A 19,996-nucleotide genomic window follows, 5' to 3' on the forward strand; every position below is an offset into this window, starting at 1 on the left:
AAGGAAGGAAGGAAGGAAGGAAGGAAGGAAGGAAGGAAGGAAGGAAGGAAGGAAGGAAGGAAGGAAGGAAGGAAGGAAGGAAGGAAGGAATTACACACTAACTTGGCAGCTGACATCCATTCCAGCCTCCAGAAGCACCTGAACGACAGCTTTGTGGCCATTACGTGCAGCAAGATGCAGAGGAGTGTGTTTTCTTGTATTACAGTTCATCAGGTTTGGATAGGCTTTGATGATCATTTTTACAACGCACAGACGTCCATAAAGCGCTGCCAGATCCAGAGGTGTTTCCAGTTTGTTGTTTCTTATTGTGGGGTCTGTCAGCTCTTCTAGCAGAACAGCAACAACTTCTGAATGACCATACTGAGCTGCACAATGAAGTGCTGTTTCATTTTCATTGTTCTGTTAAAACAAAACAAAAGCTTCAGAAATGCATGTGTTATCACGCAATATAAATGCTCAACTTCTTTGGATTGCCTCCATGAGATCACTACAGGGGCAGGGTTTGTGATATAATATATGGTAATGTATGTTAAATGCTTCAGAATTACTCCACTGAAATGTTAATAACGTATTAATACTTCAGCTGGCAGCTCTCAAGCAGATGAGCTCCCCATGTGTCTACATTGCACCCGATCCATTTTAACGACATGCCCCTCAAAACCTTGCAGCTCCTGATATGTAACCTTCTTTGATTCAACTGAAATGATGATTGAGTCTGACACCRAAGCCTCTCTTCTTATTTTTGCATGTTTTGTACCATAGTAGTTTATTGTGCAATGAAAATGTATCAGGCACAAGGTTATTTTCATGTATCACTATAAAAAGTTGCTACCAAGACAACAATTAAAACTTGGAAGAAGATAAAATAGCATCTACAGAAAGACTTTACAAATCACTCAAGAAGTTGGTCTTCTCAGGGCCCCAGGGAGAGGTATGTATATGTTTTAAGGTGTAGGAGTATATGCTGTGGGCTAAACAGGTTTTTGTTTTACAGAACAATGCCCTACAAGTGTTTCCCAAAACATTATTCAATAAACTTAATAATAAATATTGAGAATAAGCATTGTCTTTTTTAATTGTTTTCTTCCAATTCTGTCCATATACTTGCAATCCCAAAGAGACAAATAACTTCAGGCAAAGAGAAAAATAATTTATCGAGCTCTCTAAATTCTATATGCTATCTAGATTATTATTGTATCATATATAGACTTTACAAAGCCTTAAAATACACTAGACTCTATAAATTTTGGAAGTATGTACATTTAATGCCTCTTCTGGTATATGATTTATAAAATGTGACAGTTTACAAATTCTGTAAAAGTACAAAACCAATAAGCTAATGTGTCTTATAAGAAATAAAAAATCAATGTATATTAAGGAAAGATACTAAAGAAGGGTAGAAATATGATTCTAAAGAAAGTGATAAATCTGAATCCATAGTTCTATTTCTCAAAAAACAAGCTGACAAAAGTTCAGGGGACAGAGAACTGGAAATAGTAGAAAAAAATGTCTTTTGAAAGMTAGAAAGAGTCAGAGATTCAGAGGAAAGAGGCTTTGGACTCTTACTCAAAAGCTAGCTAGGATAAGRCCAGCCATGCTGCACAGTAAAAACTAGAAAGATGGAAAAAGGAAAACTTTTTTTGGTAATAATATTTCTAATTCTGCAACCAAGAACTCAGTTATTGGGTTTGTGGTTTTAGCAACACTGCTGTCATTTTTATCTCTTTTTGCAATCTACCATGACTCAGATGAACTTGGGAAACAGAAGAGACAGATCAATACATTCAGGTAAATCAATATTGCAGTTAAACTCATCGAGTGCCTGCAACACCACACAAGGTCTGAGAGACTGGAATGTGTTTCCTGCTAAACTGCAAGACAGAGGCTGGAGAAGAGCCAGGTGGAAAGCGAGAAGCTTCCACGGCAGACATGATTTGATGACTAGTAAGTATTTGAATTATTGTGCATTATTCAAACCACCATGTGAGCTTTCTTTATTACAGAYCAGAAATTCAGATTAAAATATAAATACTTTCACAATACTACACTGCTACAATGTTCTGTCAACTACCTGAGACAAACTTTTTGTGCTCTAGTGACTTTTAGTGTAACCTTTATATAGTACTGGCAAAAGCAATTTTCTTATGTACAGTAGTATGCCCACAAATCACAAGCACAGTTTATTAAAATTTATTTTTAGATTTTCAATATTTCATGGACAGATAGATGAACAGGCAATTGCAACCTGATTTTGTGTAAAATTAAGTATGAAAAACAGATAATTGCACATTAAATGGACAATTGTGGTAATTTTTGCCTATAGTTATTATATTTATATATATAATAGAAATAGTTACACAGATAGATTATAGGTATMTCTATACTGACATTTTGTAAGGTAAATAACAAAATACATGTTTACAATTGTAACTGAACGACAGCTTCAGATCTTTCCAGTATCTGCTTATGTTTGAGGTTTTTTCCAAGAATTTATTGAAATGCTAGTTGAAGTATTTAGAATCTTTTGTCAATGATCTAATATTGTGGCTTAGAAGAATTCTGATTAAATTTTCAAAGGAACATAAAAATTAAATTTTCTATGGCCCTTTTCTCAAAATGTGATAGACAGATATGGAGTCCAAGCCACTGCTGTTGAGCAGCAAACTGCTCCCTCCAGATCAAGAGTATCCAGCTGAATTGCCACAAGGGTATATTTCCAGAAAAATATATTWTTAAACAGTCTGGTGCATAAAAGCAAAGTAACAAAATGTTACTATTTTCAGATGTATATTGTTAAACATTTCTCTATGGCTTTTATTTGTCAAATTAAAGCTACATTTCAGATCATGACCCATCAAACTGATACAAAACTATAAAGAACTAGGTATGACTGAAATAAAGCAGAAAAATCCAAGCTGGGGATACATGATAATTAAATTACCTTCATATACGCAGTCAGATCAGGCATTGTTATCAGAGCTGACAGGTACTACTTCMTTAAAACCTGACAATACAATGTTCTCCCTTCTTCAAAATGTAAATTAATCAATTCAATTCAGGCAGAGAAGAGTGGATGTAGGCTGTAACAGTACATTTCCTGGACTGGAAGAAACTGTCTTTATCCTCTCATCCCTCATGGAAAGATGAACATGAACATCTGTCCAGCATTACAAACTTTGTTCTTAAGGTATTTGTTTAAAGAAGACTTATAGTAAGAATAATAATTTTTTAAAACCCCAGCATACGATGGTGTTTTAGTAATAAAATTTATGTGACTCTCCTTCTCCCACAAATGCTGTTACTTCTGATAGGTCTTTTTTATGGACAAAGCTAACTCAGGTGTAACTACTGATTTTAAGGTAGTTTATCTTCATATCTCTAAAGCAAAACACTGTTTTGAAGCAATATTTTTACAACATGATAAAAATTCTTCAAGAAATTGGTAATAATTCAGTGATGTTGCCTCTGTTTTCAGTTCCATGCATAAACAATTGWTTCTGAAGTACAGAAAGTTTATGTGTTAACAATCATTGCAAYGAACAGGTAATCTGCTATAAAATTTCTGCATGCAAATTACCATTCTGTAATTAGAGCTTCAAATCTGATATCCAAGGGCTAAATAATACATATAGTGCTGAAGAAAAATACTAGAATCCTTGTAGAAATTTCAGATCCTTCATTATACATTAGAAACAAGACAGACTGTATGACTGAATGGTTCTCGAAAAAAGGAAGATCAAGAAATAAGAATCAAGTAAAGACATACAAAATGCAAAATAAAGAGTAGACCAATATTATGCAAACACAGTGTATTTTAAAAGTCTTTAATATTCATAATTAATAATATTTTTACCAAGTAGTTACTCTTACGCTCCAATAGACCTCTTTCAGAAATAAAGAAAGCATTCTGTGATTCACCTTTCAACCTTTCTTAGATTTTCTTCATTGTAACGTGTCTTTTCATGGGCATGATCCTGACTTTTTGTAGCCTTTCTTGGAATCTATTCTCTTCCACATACAGCCAGAACACAGGTGGCTGAAAACTGAATTGTGCCTTCAAAGCATTGCATCTCATCAGTATTGCAGGCTGTGCTACATCATTTAGATACYAAGGATGTGTGCCACTGCAAAATGTACAACACATCTCGAGGTCTATTCATTAGAGGGCAGATTAGAAAATACATTATACAGACAGTTATTGTAGCTTGGCAGTCTGATAGTGAAGAAGTACAGGAAGCATCAAGAGAATGAATGGCTATCATGAATATTATATAGGTCCTTGTGAAGCCACTATTTAACTGTGGGTAAATTTAGGACATTTATTGCACAGTTGTGTAGTGCTTTATTATTGCCAAGCAAGTTTTAAAGCTTCTGAAGTCCATGCAAGTACTGTACAAGCAATAACGACYTGAGTAGTGATTTAACAGACCTTTCCAAAGAATGCTCAACTCCTGTTTTATCAAAGGGTTTTGATGCTGAACTTAAAAAAAAAAGTAGACTTCCTAAATACTGAGCCATTTCTTTGTCACATAATCCCAATGTAAAGTAAGTGAACAAGACATTTGTTATGAAAAGCTTTTTGCTATTTTCTCAGTCATGAAACAAGAATCTAAGATAAAATTTAAAAAAGAGGGAACAATGGGAGATTTTGAAAACATATCTATATGCAGAATACACTCAAGAGTAGTCAACTGGAGGGAAAAAAAAGCAAAAATAAGGCTTTAATGACTAAGTAATTAAATAGAGAAAAAAGTAATGAAACAATATATGCAAGACAGAGAAAGGAATGACCTCAGTATTGTCTTACTTTATGTATTAAATCAGAAAGTTTCCTGAGAAGTTCCATGAAGAAATTAGTAATTCGGAAAAAATAAAGGAAGTTTGCCTGCAAATTACTCATTGTGAATCAAAATCAAATCTACTGACTTCCTCTTGAAGTTCACCTTTACTTATGTAAATATTATTAAAAAGTAATGTAATTTGGTWGACTGGTTTGAAAATAATTTTCAACCAATTTATTGCTACAATTTGCTTAAATCAAAAAACTTGCTTCTGCACTTTTTCTTCTAAAGACAGTATAGTAAGAGTTGCAAGGGAAACTCTGAGATTCCTCCATATAGTGTCAAATTTAAATGAGGGGTAAAATCAAATGCAGAACTTTAAAAGTACTTTGCTTGCAGACTACTTTGGAACTGAATTGAACTTCTGGAAGTCCCTGAGGTGTCACTGAGAGAAGCATATACCTGTGTTTCATTGGGATTATTTGGAGAAGTCAGTAAAAATGTTAAAATTTAGGTATTTACAACATATGAATGCATTCTAAAAGCTTTTTTTTTATATATTTGAGAAGAACTGTTGAATAGTATTAATGAAATGTGAATGGATTTTGTAGCAAGTATAATTTGATGCACAGGCAAATTCTACAGCACATTGAATCCATAAATATTTCAGAAGTGTACACATTTTTTCCTGTAATTTTTTCACTATTCATATTCTGTATATATATACATATATATTTAATTGGAATTAATTTTATTCATATTTAGTAATAAATATTTCTATTTATTCCTGATGTTACTCACATTTTTTCCTTCAAGAAGACCAAACACTACCATTGACCTATATGTGGCTGTTATTTAATAACCATTTTTTCATATATTAGAATTTGTTATTGATTATGCATATTATGATTAAAGTTGCCATAATAAATGTTTTAGCTATCCAGTTGTCTTTCGATAAATAAACATGTAAGTATTTTGACTATTAGCAGCACACTTTTTATTTTATTTGGTATAATGCATTAAAAAACCTTGATCTCATACTCTTAATACAGTTAATAATTTACATTATTTTTAGTCATCATCAATGAAGTTAAAAACTTAGATTTTTGCAATATAACCATCTTTTGTGATTCAAAACCTGTATCATACCTGTCAACTGAGACTCCAATATTAAACAGTGGTAGAATTCTTCTTACCTAATTMTTACGCTGTAATGATTTTGTGTGTAGAGTTGCCAGTCTACATTCCACCACCCCCATAATATAATTGTCATTCAACTGTTTGTCTCTTTACTATTTTTTTCCAATTTTATGTAACAGGAACAGCAGGGGGCATTCAGAGCTTTAGATGCTGGATATGGTTGGATATGATGCTATGATGCTACTTAGCTGGATTTTGAAAGTGTAAAATACAGTTTGATCAATTTACAATATACCATATAAAATYCAATTATTTCATGTAATATACATTTATGCATCATGCACTTGCCATTTACTTCTTTGTTGTGTTGTTTATTGCTTTCATGTAAGTTTTCAGAAGCATTTCTTTTGCATAGAATTTTAATAAGATACATGAAAACAAAAATTTATCACAAATTCCTTGCAATAATTTTTAAATTGCGAACAAAATTATTTTCCTAAAATGAAAACAATTACAACTTAATGCGATCCTTAGAAAAAAAAACAGAACAAATACAGGGGGTGAAAGTCTGACTTGAGTACACTATTTCCTGCAGTGAAAAAGTATCATGAAAAATGGCTGTCCTCTCCAATTCTCAAAAGAAAAAGGAAGAAAAATAGCCCGGRATTTCTTAAAAGCGGTAGTTTCAGCTTCACAGATCTGAGAGAAGTTATAAGAGCTGTGAGGAGTCATCTGCCTTGGAGAGCCTATTTGCAAATAAGCAAAACCCTGAGAATCCTACAGGCTCATAAGGATGTACAACAGGTGTTAGGGTGAGAGTGCCGTTCAGGTGTTATTTGAGGATATGTGCGTGGAGGTGGCTCTGTAACAACATGACATTTCCCTCTTTCTGTGATACTGAGAATATTCTCCTGTGCAGAGTGCTAATTAGCAGGGGAAAGTAGGTGCCAGCAAAATAGTCCACATACTAAACCTGGCCACTGTATAGARTGGAACACCAAGGAATTTACAAGGTCAGAAAAACTCTGTATGCTCGAGTTTAACTTCAAAGTTTAATAYGATTGAGCCTCCCTTCAAAGATTTAAGGTTCAATATTTTTTGTGAGGATTGCTCACATTTTCTATTATGAGGTTTTTGGGTTAAATGCATAAACAGGAGGACATCTGACAACCTTTTCTGAGTCAGTGGGGTATAGAAAAATCAGATGTATCCCTGCTTATTTGTGCCAGTGATCAAAACAGATACAGCACACTAATCAAGTTTGAGAATATTCTAAAAGTCTGGAGGTATTTGTGGGATTGGGAAGAAGTAAGTTTGAATTTACAYTTCTCTTTCTGCTCTGAAATATCTTTTTCACTCTCACCCTCTCTGAAGTTCCTGCACAGCTTCCAGTATTCTGTCAGTAGAATATACATAATGTCTTCAAGCAAATGGGTGACACACAATCAGGCAGATTCTTTTTATTTTGTTGCATAAATAAAACTCAAAAATCCCTCTCCTTGACAAAAGGTAACCCTACAATTCAATTGGTTTCATCCTACATGAAACTGCCAGTGAGAATGAGAAAATTGAAGAGTTATCTTAATCTGCAACTCAAATCACAGAATGACAAATTCTGAGCATTGGTTTTTTTCTTGGATGTGTCAGAGTATTATAGGATAGAAGATTGTCACTTGGGCATATTTTATTATTTTATTTTTCTATATTTCCTGCATTAATACTTGATATTGATATCATAGGTATTGTATGGATTCCAATGGCTAGGTACATAATATCAGATATCAAACAGATTACCCAAGGTATGGAATCTCACTCTGGTTAAGTGCGCAGTCAAGATCTCACATGTCTTRCCTTCTGGCCACACTAATGTAGGCACTGCGAGAGCAATTAATTTATTAGATTGCACTTTGCCATTTGAGGTGCTGTGGGGTACCAGGTGGTACCGTACCTGGACTTCATCACCCAGTCACATGGACCTGGAAAYTCTGAGCACCCTCTGTGATACTTTCAGGCCCATGCAGATGGCCCAGCTACTGCAGGGCCTTAGAAGGTACTGCATTTCTGTCTTTGGACAATTGAATCCGCTTTTTAGGTGCCTGAATAGCCCAGTTGGCTCCTGTGATCACACTGACCAGACCTCTGTGGAAGCAAAAGGTGCACCTACAGGCAATGTAAACATTACAGCTTAGGTCTGAATCAGGAACTGTCTCCCACTGTCACATTCCAACAACTCTCTGACTACCCTGGCAAATTCAATAGCTTCATGCTTACCACCTACTTCTAGTATCTTAAGCAGCTGAGCCTGGATGGTGTCAAATTTTAGTAATCTTCTTTCTATTTCTAAATACTAACCCTATGAATGGACCATGTAAGAAAACACAGAATAAAAACAGAAGGTGTACCATATGTTTGACAACAGAATGCAACATGCTTATACTGCCCTTTTTGTACAGCCCTTACTGAATGTAATATTCTCATAATTTTTTCATGGTCTTTTTATTTTTATGTGTCATTTCTGCTGCACGTGCATACATGAAGTCCATCTGGTTGTCATTTCTTCTGTGTATCTGATAATTTACAGTAATATTAAAATATACCAAGGATATTCACTTTATCTCAAAGATTTTCAGGAACTTAATATCTAATATAGTAAAATGTACACAAAGTTTATGCAAATTTAAAACCATACATAAAAGATGCATTGTTAGGTAGGTTTTCATGTGATTTTTCAAAAGCAAACTGGTTTTTCCATACTTTTTTTAATCCAATATTCTTTRGGTCAGTGCCCATCCAGAATAAAGGTATCTGATAAGCTTATAATAGAAGATTTTATCAGTCCTGGAGAAGAAATTACTGAATAGAAAATGAAAAAGAGACCTTTTTTTTTAACTTGTCTCTAAATTGATCAGACCTAAAGAATATGTGCTGCTCTTTTCTGATGATGTGCACAAATATTTTTTTTCACTTCACCTGTTCRTTCACTCTGGAGTGTGATGGTCCATGACGGATGAGAATCTTCACAATATCTACATCTCCTCTCCAAGCAGCCAAGTGAATAGGAAAGTAGCCTTTATTATCTGCTACATTWGTTGATGCTTCATACTGAAGTAATTTGAGAACTATATCCCTAGAAAACAGGAGGTAAATATAAAAATTGACAGGAAGCTGATTTTATTAAGTGTTTACATGAACATACATATTACCACTATTTTTATCCTGGAAAACAGAAAAAAATCCCAAACCTGTGTTTCAGCTACAGAAAAGTGAAGACAAATCATTTCTAAAACTGAAACATAGTAAAACATAGACAAAATGCTATTAATTGTAATGATTCTTACTTCTTATGAATACCATCAACAATTTTATCATCTGAATTTGCTTCTTTCAAAATTTTTCTGAATCTGCTTCTTTAAATAGGATCACATGGCCACAGAATCATTTTTAGAATTTGCCCATCCAGGCCATGTGCATGTCCCTCAAGGCACAAAATGCAGAGAAGTACTCTTGTCCCCATCACTGTTGAATTCTGGAGGCAGGATGACAAGAGCATAGTTTTATGGAAACATTTCTTGCAGTAAGGCTTAAGTAAGTTTTCCCTCTTCTTTAAGGCATTATCTCAAAGACAGTTAGGAAACAATTCAATGATGATCTTGCTAGATATATACTACTTCTATGAAATAACTGCTTCTATTTTCATTTCCCATATTCAGCTGYCTTTTAGCAGTGAGGGAAAAAGTGACTTATTGCCATTTTAATTCTCTATATTCCTTTCAGTACATTTGGTGTGGCTTATCATACATTAAGYGAAAGATTACTGTAAGTTGGTATATTGCATCCCTGATTTTTAAGCTGGCTCCTGTACTTGACTTCAAAAGCTAAACATAAAAATCAGCTGTGTGGTATGATAGTGTGACCAAGTATGTCAGACAGCAAATAAATTCTGTACTATTGCTGCATTTGTTRTCTCATAGTTTGAGACAGTCAGGCCTCATTAGTTATTAAGCTAAGCGAACCTACAATCTAGTGTGGGCAGTTCTATGCACACTCTTTACAAATATGGAAACGCCAATTTACTGATTTGGCTCAAAAAATCGGTGAGGGAAGGAGCTCAGTGTAGCCTATGTTATGACTAAAAATGAAACCCTTGGCTACAAATTAAGACAGAAGACAAATYTAAGGCAATTATTCTTACAACCTTGATGGAACCTTATTAAATTGCCTATTGAAAGAAAAATGTGGCATATTATGAGGGAATATTTCCAGGTCAAAAGAAACTCCCAGTCGACTTCAAAAGATACTGCAGTCATCATATCTAAGCTCTGAGGAGAATTTAAGCTGGATTTTGACTACCCCTGACAAGGGCAAATTACATGAGAACAACCAAGAGAGAGCAGCTCCACTGCAGAAAGGCTTTTGCTACACAAAAAGTTCCAGAAAAGTGACTCCTGAGGGAAACTTTTTGGTACACATAAGGTTTGAGAGACTTCTCATAAAATAAGAGTTGGTGTTACAGTAAATAGTCCAATGAGAGCTAGAGATAGGCAGCAGTTCCTTTGAAAAGAACACAAAACAAAACATAATTGAATCAAGTGGAAGCAAATCTAYAAAAAAAAAGCCCTCCACAGATTAAATCTATAGATAATTACATATAGAAATTGTTGGGAAGATTCTATTGCAAGATTCAAGCTAAAAAATAGAGCATCTCCTTCATCCTTCAAGAATGCCCTGACCCATCACACTTATTTAGGGTGAGTCTTTTTTAGTGCTTTGTCAGAACTTTTTCATTTTGTAGAAATACATTCCAGAGAGGAGAAGACTGGAAGTCCTTAGCCCAGTAACATTACWGGGCTAAGTAAAATTAGTTAGAGAGACTGAGACTCCAGTGCCTGCCCCAGATATGATCTAATTASTTATATAAGGCAAAATAGTTTCTCAGGGAAAGAAAACTATCCCAGAATAACCAAGAACGAGAGAATTCATGACATACAGTGATCAGGCAAGGATTTGAACAATGGTGTCCAACAAGTATCCCAGACACAAATTCTTGGTTGGGTCATTAAGTCTTCTCACTTTTCCTGAAAAACTTTGAAATCTTTCAGGTTCCAGCTAGTGTAAAGCAGGAAAAATTAAAATCCCAGAAGTTTTTAAAGGACAGGAACTTCCCCTGAGTGTGAAGATTCTTGTGTCAAAGGATTGTATGCAGTTTTGATTTTGAGTATCAAGTTTGAAAACTCAAATAGAGTGTAAAAAAAATTTATTTTGTATTTGTAGTGACTAACAAAATTAGGACCACCAAATATCTGTGCAATTCTCTTACTAGCAGTGCTACCACTACAGTAGGATCAATATAATGTCTTRGATAACAGGTCCTAAACCCTCATGATTTATCACAAAATACCTCGTGATGTTTCAGTTTAACATAACAAGGTATAATTGTGATGTTGGTTACTGCTACTTATCCTGCTGTAAGTATAAGGGGTCATAGCAGCCAACACTGGACTTTTCAAAGGCTGCAGTCGTATCAGCTGCTGTACATAAGTCCACATTTTAAAGTTCTCCCTGACCTCAGCAAAATTTTGGCCAACGCTGTGTCTGAAAACACCATTTGGTTTTTGTATGTTTTGGGATTTTACAGTTTATAGTGCTAGGATTCACTTGAAATTACTGATAGTTTCAGTGTTCATACCGCAATATTTCTAGCTTTCTGGTAACTATTGGTTTATTGCCAGTATTAAATACAGTAAACCCAGCTTTCACCTATTTAAAACCAGAAATTTTTGTGAGCCAATGCTTGGGGCTTTGTCAACCAAAACTTAGCACTAGCACAAGACACAATCCATAAATCATGAACAAAAAGGCTAAGTATAACAGATGGTATTAAGAACTTCGACCTAATTCCATGGAGGTAAAAATATATTAATGGATGGCTATGAACCTTCCTACACAACTGAAACTTAGGAAAATGCATACTACAGTRCGTAGTTCATGAATATTTTAACTTCATATATTTATTTAGAAACAGAAGRTCCTATATTCATCAAAAGATTAATCTGTCCTAAAGAAAATAGGCACCTTTCTAGACTATAAAGACACATCCTAAAGTTTTAATTTTTCCATAGAAGTATGCAAAAATTGTGCAATGATTAAACTAAACACATAATAATTATGTATTCATGTGTTGCATTATGGAAAGTTTGAAATCACATTAAAGTTCATTCAAATCACTCTTAGTTTCAATTCATTATCTCCCACAGAAGAATTAACTAAAGCTTTATGTCAAGATTTTCTTTAGTGAAAATGCTGTGGKTTTTTCCTGCTTTCAATTGTATGATTACTAAATATTCTTTTTGTTTTACTTTTGCTTTGATAATAGTTAATCTATGCTGTTATTTGGATCACAAAATAAGTTCCTGAAATGTTCACACATTATGCATGTGTATATACACATAAAAGTATACTACAATATTTTCTGCTGCAATTTGCCAGCAACGAAAAAGCACTAGAGCCAAGACTAGTAACAATACCAAATTTCCCCAAAATCAAGGAAGAATTTGGAAGAAGCAGTATAGAATCAATAGCTTTTTAATCTACATTTCCCATTTGTCATTACTACTTATTGCTATGGATGACAGTGTCAAAACATCCTATATTAATATATTCCATTGAAATAAGGCCTTTTTAATAAGTCAAGGTTTGCCAATTTTCAGTATAAGTCTCAGAACAATGACATATTTTCTTACATTACACAGTTAAATACCATTCTACATAAAAACCAAATGTGAATCACTTACTTGTGTCCGTTTAAAGCTGCATGATGTAAAGCAGTATAACCAGAACTGTCAGTGCAGTTTATGTTTGGTCCTCGCCAAATGCTGCAAATAAATGAAATTGTGAAGTTAATTTTTTGACTTGGCAAGTAGAGAAGTGTCAGAAGTTTGATCTACAAATAATCTAAAGATCTCCGCAACAAGTGTGATTAAACTTGAAGAGATGAATTAACTTGAAAGGAATTTAAAATATCATATTGATATCAATATAATTTATTTATAAAAATAATTTTGCACATCCATCTTTGTAAGAATCATGAACTTTATGTAGGGAAGTCTCAAAGACTAATGATGGAATAGTCATTTCAATTAGATCTGTTCTCCCTCTATTACTCTGGTAATTACACTGAGGTTATCATCTGATCTTGTACTACTTTTCCACAAGTATGTATTTATTGGCTTTAGGTCAGCTAGACTAGAATCAAACAAACATAAGATTAGTGAGAACCAATCATACCGTTTAAAGGGGCAATAAAGTTATTCTTTTTACTTAACTTGATATTTTAACTCCCACTTTAAATGATTATGTTTTTAAAATAAATTAGATATACCTTTAAAACTAAGTTAATTAAATTATGTTTTGTTGTCTTTTTGTATTTTACACTCAGCTTCATTACATGTCATGTTTAACCAGTTTCCTGATCTATTATGGACTCTTCAAAAAACAAWAAAGAAGATATTTTGTTTCAAAGTGGAAAACATGGCTGCTAATGTACCAAAACCTGCAAATTGGATAACAGAGGTGTACTGAGAACCGGCAGGCTTTTTTATCTAACCAACCACATTTGAAACTGATTGTATCCTTTATACAAGCRATTTACTCTTCTGTAACACAGTTTTCAATCACTAGTATTACAACTTCCGGAGCACAAAATTATGAGTCCTGAATTACAGTCTGTTTTCCTTAGTTTCTAATACAGCACTAAACAGTAATTTTCAAGCCATATTTCCCTTCACTTTGTATGTTAGAATCAAGTGCTGAAATTTAAAAAAATAATTTGAAGCCAATAAGTAAAAAGAATTTTTCATACTGACATTTCTCATTATCTGCATCAATAAAATGACATGCTATGCTTAACATATGCTTTAAAAAAATTATTTTAAAAAAATTATTGAATCTGTAATTCATTACCTATTTTATGAAATATATATCTATATACATACATACATATATACATATATATATATATGTATATACACACACACACACACACACACACACACAATGGAATACTGATGTAGACTGGTCTCTTTTTCATTGTGCACATTTGAATGATTCATTAGCTCATAAAGTTAAGCAGTTGTTTTCCCACAAGTAATACTGTGTGCATACAGAATTATTTGTGTGAAACATTGTGTTCTGCAGTGAGCATAATTCTACATAATGCTGGATACCTCACCTCACCCTGCAATTTAATTTCTTGGAAGCAAGATTGAATTATTTTCTTGGGTGCAAAGAAGCAAAAAAAATAAGTAACTTTTTTTTTTAAAATCTGCTCAGATATATACAGATGATCTTTTCTACACATTTGTTCTTTTCTACAGAAGGCAACTTTCAGATAAGAAAAGTCACTCTAATCTTTTTAATTAAAGGAAATTATTTTAGCTTCATAGAATAGTAAAAATTGAGTCCTTGAACTGAGAGCTCCTCCAGAACAGACAGATGTTATTTATATGGCAAAGACAAGCTCTCTTTATCTATTGGAAGGAAAAAAGTCCTTATCTATTGAAACGGTGCAATCTGTTTTTTACTTTTGATAGGGTTTATKAATTATTTTCTTATTTATTTAATTGTATTTTCATCCTTTGATTTATACCAGCTTATAGGAGAATGACAAAAATGTCAGTGGTATAGAAAGTAAGGTTTTAAACATTAAAATAAAATCACACAACCAAACAGAACATAATTTACTTGGTTTTGATAATTTGCTTGCTTTGAATTACAGTTGKTAGGATTTGTCTATTGGTTGCTTTTTCAAAATGCAAGGATTCATCTACCATTCATGATGCACAAGGCACCACAAATCTAAAAAAACAAAAAAACAACCAAACAAAAAAAAATAATCTCACCCCTAAAAATTAAAAAAACTTCCCAYCAAAACCCCAAATAAATTCTCATTCTTTCTCCTCTAACTTTCTCCTTTAATCCATGCACTAATTAAAACATTGTTGTACTTCCTGACTCYGGTCTTAGGAAATACTTTTCAACCAAAGCTATACAGATAAAAAAAAAATCTGAAAATTTTATTAAAGAGTATATAAATCCACCTACGTGAAACTCCTCAGGACATGCAGGTTGGGAGGTTGAGAGAGAAAGGACAAAAGACAATGAGTAAATCCTGATGACTCAGAGACATAAGAGAGGATGGACAGACTAATCACTGTCAGTTCCCAAAGGATACACAAAGACATGCTCAAAATCACAGCTTGGTTATCAAACTACAGAACACAGCAAACACTAGCAGCACTCGGCTGCAGGCAGCTCTTTTCCCTTGGGCCAGTGACTTCAAGCAATACTGGAGTAGAGAGTGAAGAAAACCCTAAAGACCCCTTCTTTAGTATCATAAACACATATTATATGTGAAGAATYATTAAATATATTGATTTATCTGTGCATTAAAATACCTTTGAAAGCAATACCATGGAGAATGTGGCACAAAACAACTACTATTCAATCTCCAGAAAAGAAAATTTGTTGACCAAAGATTAGCATCTCTTCAGAATACTGTTAATATTGAACGTTCTCAAAAACATATTTCTTCTAGTATTTTGATGCAATCAATAATCAAACTTCTTAATGTGGCATGTATTAGTAAATTAGGAATCTGTTTTCCTATGAACATCAGTAAAATAAAATGTTCCTATCACTTAATGAATTTTAAGAAAATAATTGAACCAAATTTTTGTGCAAAAAAATAGTTTTCATTCAACAATGAATTAAAACAAGATTATCAGCTAGCTTCTTCCATTAGATCTTCCCAAAGTAAGGCACAAAGAAGTCTGTTGTACTATTTATTATTGATAAAAGCAGGGAGAGCTCCTTATTACAGTCTGCTCTTACTGTGGAGAAACAATATTGACCTTATGAACTGATGTCAAATATTAATTGAAAATACTCTTCACCTGGTAAGAAAATTACTACTGTTTCTTTTTTTGAATAAGCTGAAAAAGTTATATATAAAGTGTAGCATTTCAAAACAAATGTGAAAAGGAGAGATAAAAGAAAAGATGGTTAGTTGATTGATTTCTTATTTTGCTTTGCTTTTTACTCTATGGAAAGAAATAATTGTGAATTGGCTGTTGTTACACACAGATGAACAGAAAAGCAAGGAGGTAAAAACTTCTTCCAGCTAATCATCACACAGACACACTCCCCATCAGCACAAGAACTATGCTTGCAAGGTACACAACATTTTTCCATCCCATTTCCTTTCTGTACATATATCTTCATTATGTCATTTCATTATCATACTTTTTCATGACTATGCAATAATATATTTCTGGTCCTTATATGGTAGTTTTGCTAAGGTGAAAGGAAAATGAATTAAAAATATATTTCTTTTTCATGCATGGTTTTACCTATTATTAACATTCCTTTGCTGAATTTGAGACAAATCTTCAAATTACTTCAAGGAAAGTAAATTTAAATATAATTCTTTAGAAACAGTGGAGATAAAACACTTTTAGAAAGTCATATATTAAAGCCTAATAAATAACTGTACATGGAAAAAAAATTGAAAAATGTATTTTAGGATTAATTTCAACCAGGCACAGTTATAAGTACTACATTGAAAGAAGTAGATGATATTTTGAGTAAGGGTGTCTTTGATCTTCTTTCCAGTATCAAAAAAACCTGTTGCATGAAACAACTGAGAGTTAAAAATCTCAAATTAAAATAATAATAGCTATTTATTATTTTAATTAAAAATAAGAAGAAACAGATTATCAATTCAATTAATGTTAAATTTATGCTTAAAGCTTATTGTAAATATAATTCCAATTAAGTGCTTTTGTTGTATCAGTGTGAAATGTGTCTCAAAAACATTTCAATTTTGACTATGCTTATCTCATTTTGATTCCTGCTGTTTAGTTGTCTCAGTATAAATAATACAACAAAATTCATGAACAAGTATTCATGGGATTAAGTTATTCCAGTTCAGGTTCTAAAGTAGTTTATTCCATTTGCTTTGTTTAACCTTGATCTGTTTACAGTCTTGGCCTTATTGTAAATTTGCAAAACTGGAGAATTTTACCAATCTGTGATCTTCTTTCCATATGGATACTGTTCAATTCATGATTCTACTTGATATATCAAGTCTTGTAAATATTAAGAGTTTGATTATTTAGTATACAATGTTTACTTATTACTATACTTAGAGCTAGCTAAGTGGGTTAGAAAAAAATCTATTTCCAAATACGCGAACAGCAGAACCACCACTTACAGTGATAACACAAGCATGGAAGCAAAATGTGTAATTTAAGAAAACATGTAGAAGAAAGGGATCATGTACAACAATGTAAGACTCAAAAAACAGTATCTTACCAGTAATTACTGCCTTTCAAATTTTGTGAAATATCAATGCTAAACATTGATAGATTTAACAGACTGATAGATCTGCCCAGACTAAAATTTGGAGTAGGGTGGCAGCATGTTAAAGTACACAAATGTCCAAAAGGTAACTGAGAGTACTTGCTCACTACCATTCTTGCTGTTACAAGCTGTATTCTTGGTTGGAGAAGGATGGGACTTGTACAATCATTAGTCCAATGTGCCATCCACAGCTTCTCCAGAGGAAAGAATTATGAAAAGGTTGATTATAAATGACTGAAGTTCAGTGTGTGGCTGAGGAGAGGCAGAAAGCCAGACACATAGAGATACCCGAGTCCTGAATATCCAGAATAGCCTTAGCCATGATGAGTCTTACAAAGAGTCTGTATGGCCTTGTCCTTTGAATAACCTCAGGAGGAAAGAATTGCAATTGAAAGGAAAGGATTTTACAAAAGCATGTTTTGGTAGAGTTAGGACTTAAGAAACAACTTTAAAAGAACTCCTGAGGTGAGAATTTATAGAACCTGAGTATGAGGACATTACGATTGTGAAGTACCCAAAGAACAGGCAGGAATAGTAATGAGATAATGGGAGATGATACAAATTCTTATTCTTGTGTTAGGTTATATGACAAACAGCTCCTGTGTGCATCCACAAAAGGACAATGGAAAGTGGGAGAATCAAGTAATACTCTGGCCCAGCTACTCTGTAGCTCATCACAGAAGCATTACCAGAGCATTGAAAGCCCATCTCTGTAAATCCAGCAGAGCACAGCAGCACGGGGCAGGCAAAGACACGCCTTGTTGGGTTCCTCTCAAAATTGTGCTGCAAGAGCCTCCATCCCACTGCCCAGGGGTGACACACATCTACATGAAACAACACTAGAGAACACTTCAGGCTGCGGGACACAATTGTCTGATGTGTGGCTGTATGTCTCTGAGGTTAACACCGTGCAAGCAGGTGAAGTCATGTGAGAACAGGGAGAAGGTTAAATTTTGCAGAGTAAAAGATGACCTGGAGGCTTCTGCAGAAGTCTTACTAATTTGGGGGCTAGCCAACTTTGAACATCTTCATTAAGAATACTAGAGAAACCAGTGGTCTTGTATGGCTGACACAGACCACTGGGAGGCATGTCCTACAACTCTGCAGATTGGACATTCTGTGCACATGTAACTAATGTAGGTTTAGGCACACTCAGTTTGGGAAAGAATCTGCCTAAAAAAACATGTTGATGTCTCAGTCTCTCCACCTAAGTACCCTGTATGGTAAAAACTAAATAAACTAAACCTGAGCAAAAGTCACATGAACTATTTTAACTGAGTTAGAACTCCATTTACTTGAAGCTGCAATCCATTTCCCTTTTGGGTGTATAGTTTTATCCTGATAGTCTTAGTAGTTACATCACTTTAAATGTTGTAAAAGATCAGTTRATATGCAAAAACTAAAGGGAGAAACATGTTGACTTCAGGATGATGTCACACAAAGGAATAGGAAACCAATTACTCATGTTTTATTTTTAAAATCCGTCATATATAAGGTAACTTTGCATTTGGCCTTTATCTAAGCAGTTTGGCTTCATCATTCTTTATGGACTACTCATCYGGAAGTACACTGGCTGAGCATACTGCATAATACTGTGGCATAATTCAGAAAGCAAAATGTTCCTGACTAGTACTGGTTAGCTTTTATAGTCAAGACCAATTTGCCTGGAGTGGTTAAAAGAGTGAAAGCCTCTATCAGTTAAGACAGAAGGGTTCCTTTGTATTCCCCTTGTCTATAGGGACAAGCTGGGGTTCTCCTTCGTTCACAGAGAACCACAGTAACTAAAGCTTGTCAATGATGAGTCAGACAGATCTTTGGATTCAGTCCAGAGTTCTGTCCTTGAAAATCCTGTCATTCTGACAGGAAAAAACATTACCTCTCATTTGGCATCATTCTGCAGAAGAATGCTGTAACAACATCTACTAAATTATGAAAATACTCAGTTCAAAACCAGATCAGCAGGCAGTACCTTTAATAAGTAAAATCATTCAYCTTTAAGCAATGTGAATCATTTTCTAAAACCATTGCCAATGATCTCTCCATGTATGATCTTAGGTGATCTGAGCAATCTGCAGGGATACCACACAGCTAACGCTGAAGATCAGTGCATCAGGTTAACTGTTCCTATGAAGAGCAACTCCACACCCACAGTATCATGAGTTTGGGCTCCCTAACATTTATGAGGTAGATGGCTTCTACATGGTTGTTATAAATCAGACCATTGTACTTTGTGTAAATAAGATCTATAGATTGATCAAGATTAACAAGGAACATAGCTGACCATGTTAGTTTATATTAGGCCATATAATAGACAAAGGCAATCTTTTGTCAGTGTGTATACAATACTTATGGGTACATACATGTATTGCACTCCCTTTACAAATAAATACTGGCTTCTTTCAACTCTTCCCAGACAGCTAATATTTAGTGAAATTACATAAACAATCATTATTTTTCTATAAGCACAACAGAAATCCATCTTCTGTGGGGTTGTGAAAGCCCTTGCATATCTCATGACTCTAAGTTGTCTTGTGGTGATCTCTGAACCGAGACCTGAGTGTATCAAACACTCCMTCACAAGCTGATTGAGGGAGGGGATTTTCCCATTCTACCCTGCATTAATGTGGCCTCACCTCGAGTGCTGTGTGCAGGTTTGG

At 34.0% G+C, this 19,996-nt stretch overlaps 1 protein-coding gene across 2 annotated transcripts in view; it reads right to left on the reverse strand.

Annotated features, from left to right (window-relative positions):
• ANKS1B (ankyrin repeat and sterile alpha motif domain containing 1B) overlaps window positions 1–19,996 on the reverse strand; it is a 404,590-nt gene that overhangs the window by 349,936 nt on the left and 34,658 nt on the right. For both annotated transcript variants that reach the window (XM_057385963.1, XM_057385955.1), the window contains exons 2-4: window positions 12,713–12,793; window positions 8,892–9,048; window positions 103–399 (exon numbers count right to left, since the gene is read on the reverse strand). In XM_057385963.1, the coding sequence (XP_057241946.1) occupies window positions 103–399; window positions 8,892–9,048; window positions 12,713–12,793 (535 nt within the window). The remainder of the gene's footprint in view (window positions 1–102; window positions 400–8,891; window positions 9,049–12,712; window positions 12,794–19,996) is intronic.

Source organism: Malurus melanocephalus, unplaced genomic scaffold, assembly GCF_030028575.1.
Source record: "Malurus melanocephalus ecotype Western Australia unplaced genomic scaffold, MMel_1.1 scaffold_16, whole genome shotgun sequence".
Classification (NCBI taxonomy): domain Eukaryota; kingdom Metazoa; phylum Chordata; class Aves; order Passeriformes; family Maluridae; genus Malurus; species Malurus melanocephalus.